The sequence below is a fragment of the Hippichthys cyanospilos genome, chromosome 7, assembly GCF_059441005.1.
Source record: "Hippichthys cyanospilos isolate Australia breed blue-spotted pipefish chromosome 7, RoL_Hcya_1.0, whole genome shotgun sequence".
Lineage (NCBI taxonomy): Eukaryota > Metazoa > Chordata > Actinopteri > Syngnathiformes > Syngnathidae > Hippichthys > Hippichthys cyanospilos.
The window spans coordinates 19,595,658-19,612,219 of NC_142375.1; the positions used below are offsets into that span (position 1 = coordinate 19,595,658).

The 16,562-nt window shown below is 38.2% G+C and overlaps 2 protein-coding genes across 4 annotated transcripts; one reads left to right on the forward strand and one right to left on the reverse strand.

Annotated features, from left to right (window-relative positions):
- Positions 1 to 267: 267 nt before the first annotated feature.
- On the reverse strand, positions 268 to 8,717 carry LOC148421482 (bifunctional apoptosis regulator-like). 3 transcript variants are annotated; one of them, XM_088420347.1, is made up of 11 exons: positions 8,260 to 8,717; positions 7,609 to 7,730; positions 7,433 to 7,517; positions 6,371 to 6,639; positions 6,159 to 6,257; positions 5,995 to 6,088; positions 3,483 to 3,652; positions 3,230 to 3,371; positions 1,862 to 2,041; positions 1,580 to 1,776; positions 268 to 1,040 (listed from the first exon to the last, which is right to left on the reverse strand). In XM_088420347.1, the coding sequence occupies exons 3-11, from the start codon at positions 7,469 to 7,471 to the stop codon at positions 848 to 850; spliced, it is 1,383 nt and encodes a 460-aa protein (XP_088276473.1). In that variant the 5' UTR covers positions 7,472 to 7,517; positions 7,609 to 7,730; positions 8,260 to 8,717; the 3' UTR covers positions 268 to 847. The 3 variants fall into 3 exon arrangements, with proteins under 3 accessions (XP_088276473.1, XP_088276474.1, XP_088276472.1); XM_088420348.1 differs by lacking the exon at positions 8,260 to 8,717 and having other exon boundaries at positions 7,609 to 8,173; XM_088420346.1 differs by lacking the exons at positions 7,609 to 7,730; positions 8,260 to 8,717 and having other exon boundaries at positions 7,433 to 7,600.
- On the forward strand, positions 8,655 to 15,920 carry LOC148421483 (uncharacterized). The gene is made up of 6 exons (XM_088420345.1): positions 8,655 to 9,137; positions 10,650 to 10,779; positions 11,062 to 11,999; positions 12,413 to 12,620; positions 12,711 to 12,800; positions 13,761 to 15,920. Exons 2-6 carry the CDS (start codon positions 10,650 to 10,652, stop codon positions 14,477 to 14,479), a joined length of 2,085 nt encoding a protein of 694 aa, XP_088276471.1. The 5' UTR covers positions 8,655 to 9,137; the 3' UTR covers positions 14,480 to 15,920.
- Positions 15,921 to 16,562: the final 642 nt, after the last annotated feature.

Below are 16,562 nucleotides of genomic sequence, written 5' to 3' on the forward strand. Positions count from 1 at the left end.
TAAACCATCCAAGTGACTGTGTCACTTTTGTTGTAGTGTTGGAGGCAACCTATCAAGAGGCAACAAGTAAATTACACAACTACAATGTAATTCCAAATTTGAATAATCTCACATAACAAAAGACATGTTGACATGATTTTTTTTCTTAACCATAAGACACTTTGTGAACCCTCTGTATAAAATTTAAACACACAGACCAAAAAAAAAAGCAATTCTATGTTTTATATCATGTACAATATCTCTTTATTATCAATAAACAACAAAAACGGTAAAAAGTAAAAATCACAGTGTTGAACATTTGAGTGCAAATAACACAAGTTGACCTCCAAAAAGGCTTGTGTGAAATCAGATACACACATTTTTCTGCATTCATTTAAAAAATGTGCAAAGCTTCATTAAATAGAAGCTAAATCTAAATTATAATGGAATGTTCGTCCTTAAATTGTGCTGTTGGCAGTTTTCTTGATGTGTGTTCAAACAAACATCTCAAATTTTACATGTACATTGCTAAGAACATGCAGTTAAATAAGGTACAATGAATGTGGAGAAACAGTTCATAAAAAAAAGATGTTAAATAACCAAAATTAGAACGTATGTAAACAAACCTGTTTGCCTTGAAGAAGTTCAACTTGTATCTGAGAAACGAGAATTCTTAGGCTCGTCCGTATAGGCAACATGGTTTGCGAATGCGCAGCTCTGGCGTAATCCTTCTATGTCATGGTCCATATCGGAGATGGCGAAGATACTGCAGAACTTCTCGAAGCGAATAAACCGGCTGGATGTGCGTTTAAACGCGGGAAAACCTAATCGAGCAGACGTTGCTGCATTTCTCAGCGCGCGGCCCGCATTACTGCACCGCCGTTCTGGGCTGTCGAAGTTGCCTCACCAACAGGTCTATGTTCATGAGGGGGCTGATGTAGAGGGCCCAGTAGAACAGGCAGTTGCAGACCAGCTGGGGCACCAGAGGCCACATGAGGCAAAAGGCGAGTCCCTGAGATAAGATCGTCCACACGTGATTCCACATCATACTGGGGATTGTCCTAATAACATGGAAACAAGTGATTACTGTATTTAAAAAATAAAAAAAGCTTTACAATTTTTTGTATAATAGGGGCTTCACTTGGGCAGATTTGTTGACAGCATAATTGACTAGCGGTTTCTTAGCATACTTTTAGATCGATTTAATATAATTTTTCATTGGCGGAAATTGTGCACTTATTCAGCGATTTAATACTTTCTTTAATGGTGGTGTGTTGTTGGTAGACATGATGTGATGAAAATAAATATGAACGTGAGGAGGAGTAAAGTTTGCCAGTAGCAATCACTGCTGCAAAGGCAAACTTCCAAATAAAAGCATATTTCAGCCATTGCCAAGTATTATTTAGGCGGTTTATTTTGAAGTTGGCCTTTGCAGAACGCCGTTGGTGCGTGACGTGATTCCATCGTCATTTCCTTGACATTGTACATCCGCCGTAGTCACACAGAAGCTGCCATTCAATCAAATTTGGGATATTTTATTTCTATGTTGAATCGATGTAAATAAGAATCTTTTTTGGCAGACTTCTACTAGGCAGCTTACCTGATTCTCGCCGTGGTGCAGACTCTCCACAGCGAGCAGCACTCCAACATTGACAGCAGCACAGCATGGACAATGACGATGCAAGAAGTCCAGTAGTGGACGGACATCCAGTCCCAAGCAAACTCCGCTATCAGCTGGTATGGGAGTAAGAAGTACTTGACCATAAACTCACTCCACTGTTGCCAGTTGGGTTCCATCTAAGGAGCGAGAACATTCTGTTGTCACATCACGGATGTAAAAAAATAAATAAAAAAATTTGAGTCTAGTTTGGGAAAGCTTCACCTGTGCGTTTGATGGCTGGCTCTCTACCGGTTGAGTAGCAAGCGCGACGGATGGGCAGCAGGTGTGCAGGAAAGGCAGGAAGGTTTTCGAATAGTCAAATAAGTACAAGTAGAAGAGCGTTAGGCGAGGGGAGCGCTTCAAGCCATACAGCAGAAATAGAGACTTTCCTGAATTGGCCGCCTGGTGGAAAAGAGCAAAGAAGATGTTGACCAGTGATGTCTTCACTAAGAAGGAAACTAAAATTAAATTGAGTGATTATTGCACTTCATGAATCAACGAAAACACTGTTGTCATTGTTTTACATAAATCCATACCATAACAAATCAAAGCAAATCTTGATTTTTAAACGCAACCAAAGGAAATTGTGCATAAGATTGACCTGGATGTCAGTCATTAGTTTACACACAACCTAGTCAGTTTACTTAGAAAAATGAAAAACATAATAAAACACGAACATAGTACAACATATATAAAGTATTAAGGTGTTAAAAATGCAACACACATTCAACTACTGGTAACATAAACGCACATGGCAAGGATTAATGGCTATGTAACATTATGAATTAAATGCATTGAGCATACATTCTGGGAACCGAAAAGGAACTTATAGGTATCAGGCCAGTGAAAATCCACAAATGGCCACTGAAATGCACTGGAAGAAAACAAATGTCATTATATTCACCAAATTGTTTTTAGTAGTCGGTCAATTAATGGGCAATCTTTTTTTTTTTTCTGCCAAAATCTACATTAAAAATCACTATTGGTCAGGCCCTACTTACAAGAGTCTAAACCAACTTACAATTTAGAAGTTACAATTTACAATATTTTGGCATACATTAGTTTAATATTTGTGGGCCTGAACATAAAAGGAAAATGGCAAGAATCATATTACCGTAATTTCCGCACTATAAGGCGCACCGGATTATAAGGCGCACCCTCAATCAATGACATATTTTCAAACTTTTTCAATCACATTATAGTAATAATCAAAGTAATAACAATAATAAAACTCAAATAATAAGTCCAAACTCTCAATAGCATAATAACTCAATGTCAATATGAGCAACCTTGTTCAACTGTAAACACACAAAAGAAACAAGTAAACCTTACTTTATCAGTTCATTCCCCATCTACGAATCCCAATCTCAATATTGATTCATATATAAGGCGCACCACCAGCTTTTTAAAAAAAAATAAGGCTTTTAGGTGCGCCTTATAGTGCGGAAAATACGGTAATCATTTACTGACATTGACTACAGGTATCAAAAATCTATTTTTACTGGGCTGGCAATGCATCATTCACTGCCACAGAAAGCTACGAACATCAAATCTATCGTAACCTGAGTTAAGATTATTTTAAGTGCTTGCCTTGTATTCCCACAAGTTCTGAGGTTTAGGCTCAAGGCCTTGAAGTCTGTACAGTTCGGTCAGAATGGCGTGACGGTAAGCCTGATTCTGGATGTGGTAAGGCGGCTTCAATAATTCCTTGTTCCCCAGCATCATCAGTAATCTAAAAGTCAGTCAAGTTAGAACACATTTCAGCTCTAGTACATCCTTGTTGTCATTGCTATCATAAAAAAATCGGAGTTCAACAGAGGTAGATTTTCTATATCTACTGTACCTATCACTGATGCTGCCTGACTGGAAAGAATTGCTGGACAGGTCCAATCCGAAGTGCTCCAGCCAGGCAACCATTTCCTCTGGCGTCCATGGCGACGTAGACTGACTGAACAACGGGTTCGCTTGTTCCACTTCATGGCTGCTGCTCCACTGATACAACAGCAAAGACACCTGGCAATACAGGTGATGTAATAGTTTCAGTCATTTTGAGTGTCAACAAAAGGAAGACCATGTTGCCATGTTTAGACATACTACATACACACACACACTGGAGCTGACCTTAAATGTGAAATTGGCAAGATATACATGAAACATGATAATTCACTGCTACAGAATGAGTTATGTGCTGCAAAAATGATTATAGAGTAGTAATTTGACTTACAAGGTTAATATGTTCCTTGATCATGCTCACAATTCAATTTATTTGTCAATTTTCTTGATTGAAATTACCGGTAATTGAAATATCATTCATCTGTTGCAGCTACCAAGAATGTATACATGCAATGGATGACACATGGTAACAGTTAAGTTTATGCAGAATGAGAAAAAAGCAAATCCAAAGTAGCTCAGTAACCAAAGTATTTTTTCGTCTAAAATATAACGCCCTTGGGCTGAATGATTTTAGGAAAAAACAGGATTTTTCCAACAGATGTTGGTTTATGATTTTCTTCTTTACCTCAGTGCAATAATAGCAATAAAAGCAAGTATATAAAATAATAATAATCTTTATGAGTTTCAACTATTAGGTAAATAAGGCGTCATTTACTTTTGACCTCAAGGCTTTCGCTAAATTGATGCTGTTGTTTTATTTTCTTTAAACTACCCCATCTATAAATAGGGTATGTTATGTGTTGTTTGTGTTACCACCAAAATGATCCATGTCAGGAAGTTCGCTCCTACAATTTAAAGTATACTTCTGTACTGGACTTATGTGTATCTTGTGTATTTTATTTCTCATATTTTATATCTCGACTTGAGGATACTGCTGGAAATGTGAATTTCCCTACGGGGATGAATAAAGTATCTATCTATCTATCTATCTATCTATCTATCTATCTATCTATCTATCTATCTATCTATCTATCTATCTATCTATCTATCTATCTATCTATCTATCTATCTATCTATCTATCTATCTATCTATCTATCTATCTATCTATCTATCTATCTATCTATCTATCTATCTATCTATCTATCTATCTATCTATCTATCTATCTATCTATCTATCTATCTATCTATCTATCTATCTATCTATCTATCTATCTATCTATCTATCTATCTATCTATCTATCTATCTATCTATCTATCTATCTATCTATCTATCTATCTATCTATCTATCTATCTATCTATCTATCTATCTATCTATCTATCTATCTATCTATCTATCTATCTATCTATCTATCTATCTATCTATCTATCTATCTATCTATCTATCTATCTATCTATCTATCTATCTATCTATCTATCTATCTATCTATCTATCTATCTATCTATCTATCTATCTATCTATCTATCTATCTATCTATCTATCTATCTATCTATCTATCTATCTATCTATCTATCTATCTATCTATCTATCTATCTATCTATCTATCTATCTATCTATCTATCTATCTATCTATCTATCTATCTATCTATCTATCTATCTATCTATCTATCTATCTATCTATCTATCTATCTATCTATCTATCTATCTATCTATCTATCTATCTATCTATCTATCTATCTATCTATCTATCTATCTATCTATCTATCTATCTATCTATCTATCTATCTATCTATCTATCTATCTATCTATCTATCTATCTATCTATCTATCTATCTATCTATCTATCTATCTATCTATCTATCTATCTATCTATCTATCTATCTATCTATCTATCTATCTATCTATCTATCTATCTATCTATCTATCTATCTATCTATCTATCTATCTATCTATCTATCTATCTATCTATCTATCTATCTATCTATCTATCTATCTATCTATCTATCTATCTATCTATCTATCTATCTATCTATCTATCTATCTATCTATCTATCTATCTATCTATCTATCTATCTATCTATCTATCTATCTATCTATCTATCTATCTATCTATCTATCTATCTATCTATCTATCTATCTATCTATCTATCTATCTATCTATCTATCTATCTATCTATCTATCTATCTATCTATCTATCTATCTATCTATCTATCTATCTATCTATCTATCTATCTATCTATCTATCTATCTATCTATCTATCTATCTATCTATCTATCTATCTATCTATCTAATATGACTTATAGGAAACCCATGCTGCTGCAGAGAAGGTGTGAAAAAGATTACTGCCGGAAGTAGGGGTGACATTGTGATGTAATGCTTTATTTGTTATCTTTTTTAGTGAGACGATCGTTTCCTTCAACTTCACATTTCATTTGTAGTTCAACAATCCTCTTTTGGCCGTATTACATATAGTTAAGTAATATAATATGAAGTCAAGTGAGAAAAACAGTTTGAACATACCGTCACACACAAGAGCACAGCGAAGACTGCAGCAAAAATGAAGCCCAAAACTTTGTGCTGCTTGGTCCTTGGCTTGCCCAGATTGTCGCCATACCTAAATATACAAACACGTTCTAATTTGGAAAGGTGGTCAACATAAGTACCATCAACAGGAAACTTCGTACTTCTCAAAGGCCAGTAAAATTCGGGTTATTTTGGGGTCATCTTGAATCTCTGCTCGCCTCCGTCGCACAACATCGCTAAACAACTTGTCAGTTGCCTCTCTGGCAGGTCAGGAGCCCATCATGTGAACACAAGCATGAAAGTGAATGTGCATCATCGTATGAAGGCCGAAACAAACATTCACCGATGTAAACTCCTTTGTGAAAAATCCTACCTGAGCAGTATGTTGACTTTAGGGAAGCCCTCCCACCTCTGACGGCACTCGGGACACTCGTTTTTGCAATAGGAATCCCACCACAGGGCCAGACAGTGGCGGCAGTAGTTGTGGCCGCAGGTCAAGGTGGTGGGGTTCACCAGAACATCGAAGCAGCAGTGGCAGGAGAAATCTTGCTCTGAGATTTGGTCGCTCTTGAAAGACTGTGTGGAGGAGGGCTCCTCTTGACTTGCTTCCAGGGTGCCGGGAGGAGAATTCCATTCATGCATCTGGGGCAGAAAGTACAGAATGAAAATGGGGAAATGACATCACCGGTTAGATACATTTACTTACTTTAATAGTTACCCTTACTACGTAACGTTACGAGCAGTCGCTCTTTCAATTACATTTTTGCTTCACGTTGCAAGTCAAGGTTTCGTTATCTCTTGGTTTGATTCTATTTTGGTTTGCATCCGGTTTGAAGATAATGTAGTGATTGAAGCTTTATGTAGTTTGCCATGTGCCCTTCCTACACTATTCTGTAGCGTTATAAGAACAAGGGGATGTTCCTACATAAATTCCTGAATTTACTCTTGTCACTACTACAGCAATAGTCATCTACACTTGTAAAAACTTGAATAATTTTGGACATTTTAAGTGGTGTCTTGATTTTATTTCTTTTTTGTGAGGCGGTTTTCACTTTGGATTTGCAATTTATACAGTTGATGTACATGTACACTAAAACAATGTAATATCTTACTGAGACAATAGTCGTTTAATGTCACATAAGAAAGAAATAGGAGGAAAGCATATTGCAGTATAACACGAGCCAAACGTCATCGAAATGGCGTTGAAACTAAATGAGGGCAAATATGTTTATCTGTGACGTAGGTCATGTGTTATTTACGTTAACAGTACTTCGAACGTATTCGATACGTGTTAAAAGTTTTAGCTAGTTAGCTCGTAAGCTACTTCCGCAAAATTCGCCGTATTGTCATGAGCTTAACTTTTTGTCAAAGGGAACCTAATACCCGAGTTTGAATTATTATTGTTTTTGTTGTTAGCCACGAAGCTAGCACGTACCTTGGGAGAGACCGAGCCGCCGCCGACATGTGACGTCATAGTCCACTCTGTGTGCGTCTTGCATTCACGAGCTCTGAAACGAAAACTGCGAAAGAGAGGAAAGGCGTCGACATGAATTCGTGTGCTGCTCTCCCAAGTGCTCGTCGACGCCAGCGTGTCATCTTCCTCTTCCTCACCGCGTTCTTCCTCGGTGCGTGGGGGTCAAAACACCTCCACGTGGAAGCGGTCGTGCGGAAATAGCAATTCATCACTGCTCAGTGTGCTACTTAACTTGCACATCAAGTGACCCACGAATATCCTAAATTGTGAAAACTGACAATGAATTTTACATGTTTCTTCTTCAAAATAACTCATTCTATTCAGATCATTTTACATATTAGTAAAAATATTGCCTTGGGAAGTAGTATATTTCTCATTCCAAATATTCACGGTTTATCTCAAAGATCGCCTTTACCGTTCCCACTTGAAATTTAAATATTTTAGCTCATTCAATTCACCTTGGGAACCATTTCCAACTTACTAAAAGCCCATTAATCATAAAAAAATCTAAATTTTCGCATTGACATTGACATAACCAAAGGTTGTGGTCAAAAGATGCCATCCGCATATAAATGACTTGGCTCGGAGCCGTAGTACACATGTCCCGAACACTTATTATTTCGGACAGTGCAGTCAGTTTTAGAAAAAAAAAATCATAAGAGAATAAAAATAAGATGGTGCCTCATTAAGGACGCCAAGGAAGTTTGCTTATGGTAAATTGACTTTCACTTACACAGCGCTTTTCTACCTTGGGTACTCAAAGCGCTTTACACTGACTAGTCATTTACCTACTGATGACGCTGCATCAGGAGCAATTGGGGGTTCAATGTCTTGCTTAAGGGACACCTTGACATGGTATTGATAGTCGGGGGATCGAACTCACAGCCTCTCAGCTGGGAGACAACCACTTTCCACCGTGCGATGCCGCCCACAACGCCCTGTGTAGGCATTAGTGGGCGGTGTCACGCGTTTAGCCACGCCCAATTTGAGCCGCACCTTAGCTAGTGCTATTCTCCAAGGACCCAAATTACTACATTTTTTTTTATCAACTAAACACAATTTTAATCTTAATCTTTGGCGAACAGTTTTGCTAACTAATTCAGAACTACAATGTGGCTCGTGACGCAAACATTTATAACACTTACTGTACTTAAAACAACATAAACTTTTATTGTGATTTCAAACCGGAAACTCTAAAGTTGCACTTATGGTCCGAAAGATCCGCACGCTAATTTACACAAAATAACGTCACTGTGCGGATTACATTTCAAAACATAAGTACAGTCGTATTGGTTAACTTGGCGTTTAGGTAAAACATCTTCAACGATAAAACAAAACAAAGCTTACTTTTATTGTGCTATAAAAAAAAAATAGCCGGAAGTTCCCTACTGTAGGACGAAGCGACAAGAAACGGGAAGATCTAAACGTCAGATTTGATCAAGTTGAACAATGCCAACAAAGTAAAGACCCAATTGGACACGTTACACTCGTGTTACCATGGACGGAGGAAATGCAAGAAAAAAGTAGAAGAATTATGCGGTACTCTCAATGAAACCTTTTTGTTGGGATCTACTTTTTTGTAACCTGGGGGAAAACATTTACGCTCAGGTTGGTGTAGGTCCGATGTCCATGTCTTTTGTTAGACAAGGAAGACAAAGTCGACGAGGTTTGTTTTCATTATTTGTTGCCAATCTTCTTTTGAGCTCGTATAATTGTCAACCCTGAAAGAGTTTTTACTAATTAGCTACTGTCGCCTCGATCGCTAATCGCAGAGCTAATTGCTAATTTACGGAATTAAAACCAAGCAGTGCCTTAACATATTTTATAAATGAAAATAACTTGAAATGCATTTGTACAAAGCGCGAGTTAGCAATAAGAAACATAATATGCTGTGGAGCCGAATGCTGCCCAAATAAAACAATTTCCTATGGGCTAACGCTACTAAGCTAGCAGTGCAACTCCATGAAATGGCTTTGGAAAAGCATCCATTTGGCTAGAATAGAATGCCGAATTACCGCACGCCACACCGACACTTGTTAATCTTGTTAATACTTCCCCAAATCAAAGTAAAAGGATAATTTCCTGTGAAGGCCCGGCTAGATTCACACCCCCTTCCAAACAAAGCATCCTCCCTGTTGAGGTGTCCTTGAGCCTCACAATGGATGACTTCCAGCAAGGAGGCAGTGGTTAGGAATGGGCCTGCCAGGATGCACCTTTTTCATATGTTATACCAAAAATATAAATGCATTACTTTAGTTTTTCCTCATCGTTCTAAAATGAAGTGGTTAATTGTGTAAAGCCCAATGCACAACTGCATAACATGTTTGCTTGGCAGCATTTTGATATAAAACTCCTATGAGTTGGAAAGATCTCAGCAAAGAATTGTTCACTAAATTTTTTAGAACAAAACTTGAGTCATCTGCTTACTGTTTATATAGAAAGAGTCTTAAATATTTCAGCAAAACAAAAGTGTTTTGTGCATGGAATCTATAAATAATATTGCACTTTTCCTGTGTAACTGTAGACAGCCCCAGTCAGGGTTATAATAGTTTTGAACTTTTCAGTGTTGGGTTCTTGTTTTATTTTGATTTTTGTTAATGGAGTTCAGCTTGTTTTAATTAGTTTTTAGGTTGATTATTCATTTTAAATGTTTTTTTTCTATATAAATTATTGATTCTTTGGTTTTTGTTCACTTATATGCTGTTATTTTTTATAATGCTAAACATAAAATGTATTATTGTTTAGTTTTTTTAAATCACTCTTGTTTTTTTAGTTTTTGTTATTTAACAACACAGTGATTAAAAAGTTAACTCTTTTTTAAAATATTTGTGTTCTCGTAATATCTTCAAATATTTTTCCTGTATGTTCCATGATGTGTTGTGAATAAATCTACGTTCTTGTTTTAATTTCAGATCGTTTTTTGTTTTTAAATTTGATAGCCTACAGAAGTGGCATGACACAACATACCTGTGTTGCAGTGTGTGAGTTGAGTTTGTCGATGAGGGAATATGTTTAAAAAAAAAACCTGCACGTGTATATCATAATTTTGAACACAATACACTTGCTTACATAGATGATAGTGACTTTCAGTGCACCTTATTGTAAAAGTTCCATTCAAAAAAACATTTCACCCAATTAAGCAGTTCCTTTTTTAATTATCACTTGATCTGTGACACAGATGGGCTCCAAGAGTCCTGACTGCTTCGGACCATCTGTGATCAATATGACTGAAGAGGAGGAGCAGCAGCCGCAAGATATCGGTTGCCTGATCAATTCTGATGGGGAAGAAGTGGATTTATCTGATCTCCGTAAGTCAATTACATTGTTGGATCAATTTCATACTGGAGTTTGTTAACATGGATTGTATAATTCGACCCTCAACATTCAGTGATTCTTCACGCACACAAGAATGAAGACATTTTCAATCTTATTATTCTCAAAATGAATTATTTACACTCAATGCGCACTGGTTTTACTTGAGTAGTAGCATATCTGAAGCTTGCTTGTGATTAAAAGGCAAAAATTGATCAAGTGGTAGTTCTTACCTTTATTTTGCCCAATAACAAGTTTTTCTTCTTTTTTTCAAACAGGAGAGAGCGCCATCCCGGGCAGCGGAGCCACGGAACCCTCCTCCACGACGGTCACTCAGCGTGAGAATGAAAAGTTGGCCTCGTTCCACACCTGCTCCGTGTGCGGGAAAGACTTTCCTTACGCCTCTAAACTCCAGCGCCACTTGCGGACACATTCAGGAGAGAGGCCTTTTCCATGCTCCATGTGCGACAAGAGATTTCCAGAGAAGGGTCTGCTCATGATCCACGAGAGGGTCCACACGGGGGAAAAACCTTTCCCGTGCACTTTCTGCGAGAAACGCTTCGCCAGTCAGGGGGAACTGCGACTCCACCGGAGGACGCACACAGGGGAGAGACCGTACCACTGCTCTCTGTGTCTGAAGAGCTTCTCCCGCCACTGGCACCTCAAGACACACCTGGACGCCATGCACTCCGAGGTGGTCGCCGGCTTCACCAGAAAGAAGTTCCCTTGCTCGGACTGCGACAAGAGTTGCAACTCTGCCGCCGAGCTGCGGGACCACCAAAGAACTCACACGGGCGAGCGGCCCTATCAATGCTCCTTCTGCGACAAAAGATTTGCCTTGTCGGGCACGCTGGTGCGGCACGAGCGCCTCCACACCGGGATCACGCCCTACCACTGCTTGGACTGCGGCAAGACCTTTGCGCAACAGTGGACGCTGACGACACATATGCGCACACACAGAGGCGAGAAGCCTTACAGCTGCACGCAGTGCGACAAGTCATTCGTCGCGCCCGGGGAGCTGCGAAGGCACACCAGAATCCACACGGGGGAGAAGCCGTACACCTGTGGCGACTGCGGGAGACACTTTTCCTTGGCCGGGACCCTGAGGAACCACCGAAAGTCTTGCGCGCAGATTAAAAACGGAGCACCCGTGGTTGAGACTGTAACGCGAGAATCGTCTGAAAGAGACCCGGAAACCAATAACATCAGCACCGAGGTGAGAAGCTGAAAATCAGACTTTTTTTTTTTTTTTTTTTTTGAATCCATTACGAGTGTCGATGGCCATTTGACTATAATTTCTTGATTTATTAATGGAAAATTGTGATACACAGGACACTGGTTTATGGCCTGATAGTGGTTTGCAGGTAATTTTTTTACTGGGCCACGTAGATAGACTGATGTATTTATTTATTTAGCCGGAGGGGGGTAAAACTACTTCATCAAATTCTACCAAACATGCCTGAAGTAAAAGAAAGTCAATATTAGTCACCAGTCAAATACAAGAATAATCTTGACAAATCCTAGCTTTATCAATGCAACAGTTAATGTTTTATGACACAATATGTTAAAAAGGTTGTTGATAATTAGCCATTTTGAATGAATAACCTACTTTTTTTTTTTGTCTTTAAGGTGTCTGACATTCAGGCTGCTCCAAGATTTCCCACCTCTTCCACTTTATCATCATCCTCCTCCTCTTCTTCTTCCTCCTCTTCAGAGGATGTTAACTGTGACCAAGCAGCTGAGGCTGAAAATAATCCTAACGAGCCAGAGAAGGAAGTTTCTAGTCCGCACATGAGCGTAGTGGTGAAAGAGGAGGAAGAGGAAGAACCTTTGTGCGGTACATATACATGAAACGTCACATTTCCAGATTCATGTGGGATGATTTCAATTTACATGGATTGCTTTATGTTTTCCTTTTTTCGACCAGATGAAGCTTTGGCAACAGAATGTCCTCCTGATGACAGAAATCCACCTTCAGTGAAGAAAGAATTACAAGATGATGGTGATGTTATGAACAGTAAGCTTTTTTCTGCAAAACCTCGGTTGTCTTTTTAATGGCCTAGTCATTTTTTTTCTATCACTCAATTCGCAACAGAGTTGATCTCAAGAAACTTGACATCTTGAGCAGACAAGGAACCACATTCTTCATACGTTATAAAACTTGGAGATGGAAATGAATCAAAATACAAATTTCAAATAAAATGATAATTCCAGTATTGTTTTTTTCTGATTTGCATAATGTTGATTTTCTTTTTTCTTTTAATGTAAATTAAAAGAAATTCTTCATTCTTGTTTGTAAAATTTGAACAGGGAGCTCTCATGAAGTAAAAACTTAAATAACTAAATAGCTCCCTAAAGTTTCCTACTGTAAACAAAGTCACCCAAATTTTCAAAATAACAAATGTCATATTTCACTTCTTTGCATTCAAACATTAGCAAAAGGTGCAGAGTGTTCCTGAGGTCAGGGAAAATCTCTCGTGAAGATAACTGAAAATGTAAATAAATGTAACAAGTTAACACAATTTTGAATTGATTTATTATCAACCAACAGATTTGTGAACAAGTCCAATGTTTATATTCATCAAATTGCCAAATGTAGGAGCAGATAGTTTGGCTCAATTAATAGACTATCCATAAATATTATAAGCCACCAACATATAGTTTCAAACTGTCCGTAATGATTATTTAAAACCTACACAGGATAACCGTTTGTAGGTATGGTATTGTAAAAAATAAATAAATAAATAATTGAAACTTTATTGTACTTGAAAGTTAAATACAATTGAAATATGCTTATGTAATCTGCCATTCTTTTGTGTGCCACTAGAGGGTGCCTGGGTATCACTAGTGGTGCTCGTATAAAATTCTAGAATCACAGTTAACAGGCAGCAAAAAAAAAATGGAATGCAACGTTGGTATTGACTGACTAGAAATTTCACGTGAAAATATTTTAACCCTTTCTTTGGTGTTCCCGCAGCACCTCCAAGGGTCCGTGATGATACATCAGCCTGCGACAAAATCATCTCTCAGACTTCCCCGGTTAAAGATCAGCGTAGCAACAGCCGGGTCACAAGCTCGTACTGCTGCGGCCTGTGCGGGAGGGACTGCCACAAAATGTCGGCGCTGCAAATCCACATGCGGATCCACTCTGGCGAGAAACCCTACCAGTGCACCCTTTGTGGGAAGCAGTTCACTCAAAAGGGTCAGCTCAAGGGCCACCAAAAGGTCCACACGGGGGAGAAGCCTTTCGCCTGCCCCGAGTGCGGCAAGTGCTTCGCCCACTCGGGCGCCATGAACCGACACCGGCTGACGCACACGGGCGAGAAACCGTATCACTGCACCCTGTGCGAGCGCAGCTTCAACCAGTCGGGACGCTTGCGGGAGCACGAAAAAACCCATTTCGGGGAGAAGCTGAACTGCCCCGAGTGCGACAAAACGTTCACGCGATCATCCAGTCTCAAGAACCACTTGAGGCTTCACACGGGCGAGAGGCCGTACAGCTGCAACGTGTGCGGCCGCGGCTTCAGCCGCTCGCAGAGCCTCCGGCTGCACAAGCGAAAGCACGAGCTGCTGCAGGTGGAGGAGGAGTCTGGCTTCAGCGTCGGCGATGAAGACTTATCAGACACTAACTCACGCATCGATATGTGTATCACGGTCAAGAATGAAGAGGATCTATTTATAAAAACCACATCCTAGGTACTAGAGTATTTTAGGTTGTGGATCAGGGGTGTCAAGCTGGTTTTGGTCACGGGAACATTGCGAAAATACACAATATAGGGAAACTATCCGTCCATCTTTTTATCCATTATTCCTCACTAGGGTGCATGTTTTTTGGAACGTGGGAGGAAACGGAAGTACCCGGAAAAAACGAGGCACGGTGAGAACATGCCAAGTCCACACAGGAAGGCCAGAGCTGGAATCAAACCCGTGACCTATGTTTTCTGAGGCAAACGTGCTAACCACCTCCACCATGCTGCCCTAGAGAAACCATGTTCCGAAAAAAAAACAACATGTTATTACACATTCAAACGCTTTTAAACACACTAACTCGTTTGCTGGCAGCTCAATCAAGATAGGACTTTGAAATCTTTAGCCATGAATGGTATTGAATGAGTTAAAACAAGATTACCCGAAAAATTACCGTCCATCAAAATACCAAGTCTGGTTGCAGTGGTCACTTTAAGCTGAATATAATGCACCAAAAATAATGATAATAGACTGGTTTTTAGCGAAATAGATATTTTTTCTTTTTTTGTGTGTGTGTCCATAAAAAAATGGCCTTTGGAATATTTTTGTGTAATACTGTCAATACAGTCTCTGGTGCAGAAAAACACCTTCAAATTCAAGTTTAACAGGTTCAGATTTTGAAATGCACCTAAAGTTTAGGGACTCTTATCGCCAAGTATTTTTTTGTAGCATTTGGATATGATGTGTGTTCAAATACTTTTGATATGGGTTTAAAGTGTTTGATTTTTAAAAAAATATTTGGTCTCGCTATTACACCTTTTCACCAATTACAGTCGGCTTTGGCATTTTTTGTACTGAGATCAATTTGAATACAGATAATCTGCCAAGTTGAAAAGGACAAGCTCATTTCAATAGACCCTCAGTAGCGTGGTTGTAATTCTTTAAGCAACATTATTTAACTCACATCTTAAATTATACACATGCTAATGATGTTATTTAATGAGCGTCTCTTTTAATGGACATTTTTAGAGCTCATATATTCCATGTGTGTATTTGTGTGACTTTTCCCAACATTCAATTCTTATATTCACCTTAGAATGCTATTATGGTGGAATCGCTATTTTTAAGGTGTGGGATGTCACGTACTTTCATGCAGTACTTGCTAATTTAATGCCATAAGTTTTAGGACAGTATCACATGTATGCCAAAAACCGTTTTGCCTTTGTGTACATGGTTTTGCTATTATATTTACAGTATTGTAATTGTAAATGTGGTTGACCCAGTTCACCCTGCTTGGGAAGGGTGAATTGAGAGTCTGAAATCAAATAATCATACAGAAATCAGAATGAAAGGTAATATTTTGTGTGACTAGCTTCCCCGGGCTACATGTGTTTTATTGTAAGAAGGCGGCCACACTGAACCATCAAAATAAAAGTATGGATTCATGTTATGTTGCACGGTTATTCTTCAAACCCGCAAAGTGCAAAATACAAAAAAATTATAAATAATAGAATGAAATAAGATAACAGTGGGGAAGATGGCGGGGTTTAAATATTACAGGAATTGTGTTAATTTATTGAAAAATAGCTGAATGTAAAACAAATGTTTGAAACGAAATCTCAGAGAAAAACAGCAGTATATATATATATATATATATATATATATATATATATATATATATATATATATATATATATATATATATAGTTTTTTTACTGATTTACCAAACACATTACGACAAATATTGTCTTGAAAAAAGGAAAACTATTTGTGTGTGTCCCTTACTCAGAGTGCTCAAACAGTCTATTGCATATAAATTAAAACGTATTTACATTTGAGATGGTATTTTTTTTTTTACTTCAAGTCTACTTAAGTAGGACTGTAAGTAATTGTCTCACATCTGTAAAACCCCAAATAAATTTTTCAAATTCCCTACAGTTATGAAGAAAAACAACGCAATTTCTAGCATTTAAAAGAAAAACATGTTGCACGTAGCATTTCGCAAACAAGACGTTGGAATTTGACATTGTCGTTTTTCGTAGTCGCTTAAAAGATTTACAAATTCTGCAGCGGTTCCTGAATGTAACACGGT